Source organism: Crocuta crocuta, unplaced genomic scaffold (genome assembly GCF_008692635.1).
Source record: "Crocuta crocuta isolate KB4526 unplaced genomic scaffold, BGI_CrCroc_1.0 scaffold864, whole genome shotgun sequence".
In the NCBI taxonomy this organism is placed as follows: domain Eukaryota; kingdom Metazoa; phylum Chordata; class Mammalia; order Carnivora; family Hyaenidae; genus Crocuta; species Crocuta crocuta.
The window spans coordinates 160193-161070 of record NW_027530615.1 but is presented as its reverse complement, the minus strand read 5'-3'; the positions used below and the strand labels follow the sequence as shown (position 1 = coordinate 161070).

The 878-nt window shown below is 31.5% G+C and overlaps 1 protein-coding gene across 1 annotated transcript in view; it reads left to right on the top strand.

Moving 5' to 3' along the window:
- Positions 1–878, top strand: part of ATRX (ATRX chromatin remodeler) — a 261336-nt gene that overhangs the window by 146106 nt on the left and 114352 nt on the right. Inside the window, 2 exon segments of the mRNA XM_077768050.1 lie at positions 176–322; positions 478–655. Coding sequence (XP_077624176.1) covers positions 176–322; positions 478–655 — 325 coding nt within the window.

Here is an 878-nt window from a genome sequence, read left to right as displayed (position 1 = left end):
AATATCTCTTTCCCAGTACTTTGCCTTATTTGGTAGTGTGAACTTTGATTGCTTGCTTTATTTTTTAAGTGTAGAAGAAAACCAAACTATTAAATTGTAAGATTGTTTGATTTATTTTAACTTTTTTACTGATATTTTAGTTGAAGATGGTAACTTAATTTGGTTTTTTTTGTAGGTGGTAAGTTTTCTTCATACAGTTCTTTTGTGTGACAAATTGGATTTCAGCACAGCTTTAGTGGTTTGTCCTCTTAATACCGCTTTGAATTGGATGAATGAATTTGAAAAGTGGCAGGAGGGATTAAAAGATGATGAGAAGCTTGAGGTATTATATTTTAAATATTTTCTCTTATTAAAATAACTGCAAGAAATTCATATAATAAAAGGCTTTTTAATTATTAACTATGCATATTTACATGAGAATATGTAGTATTCCTACATTCCTAATAGCTACCTTTAAAAATCTTTTTCTCAAAAAAGGTCTCTGAATTAGCAACTGTGAAACGTCCTCAGGAGAGAAGCTACATGCTGCAGAGGTGGCAAGAAGATGGTGGTGTTATGATAATAGGCTATGAGATGTACAGAAATCTTGCTCAAGGAAGGAATGTGAAGAGTAGGAAGCTTAAGGAGATCTTTAACAAAGCTTTGGTTGATCCAGGTAATATATTAAGAGGCACTGAGATAAATAAGCAAGTTGAATAAAAAATAACTGATGTACTGTTTAACAAGCAACTACTTTATTGAGCAACTACTAAGTAGCTGGTTTTTGTTTAATTTACCCTTCAGGATTTTTCCTTCTTTTTTTTCTTAGTAAAATTTTATTAAGGTGAAAGCACCCTTACTATTGCCAGCTGTTCAGAATTCAGTTGTTGAGTCTGACA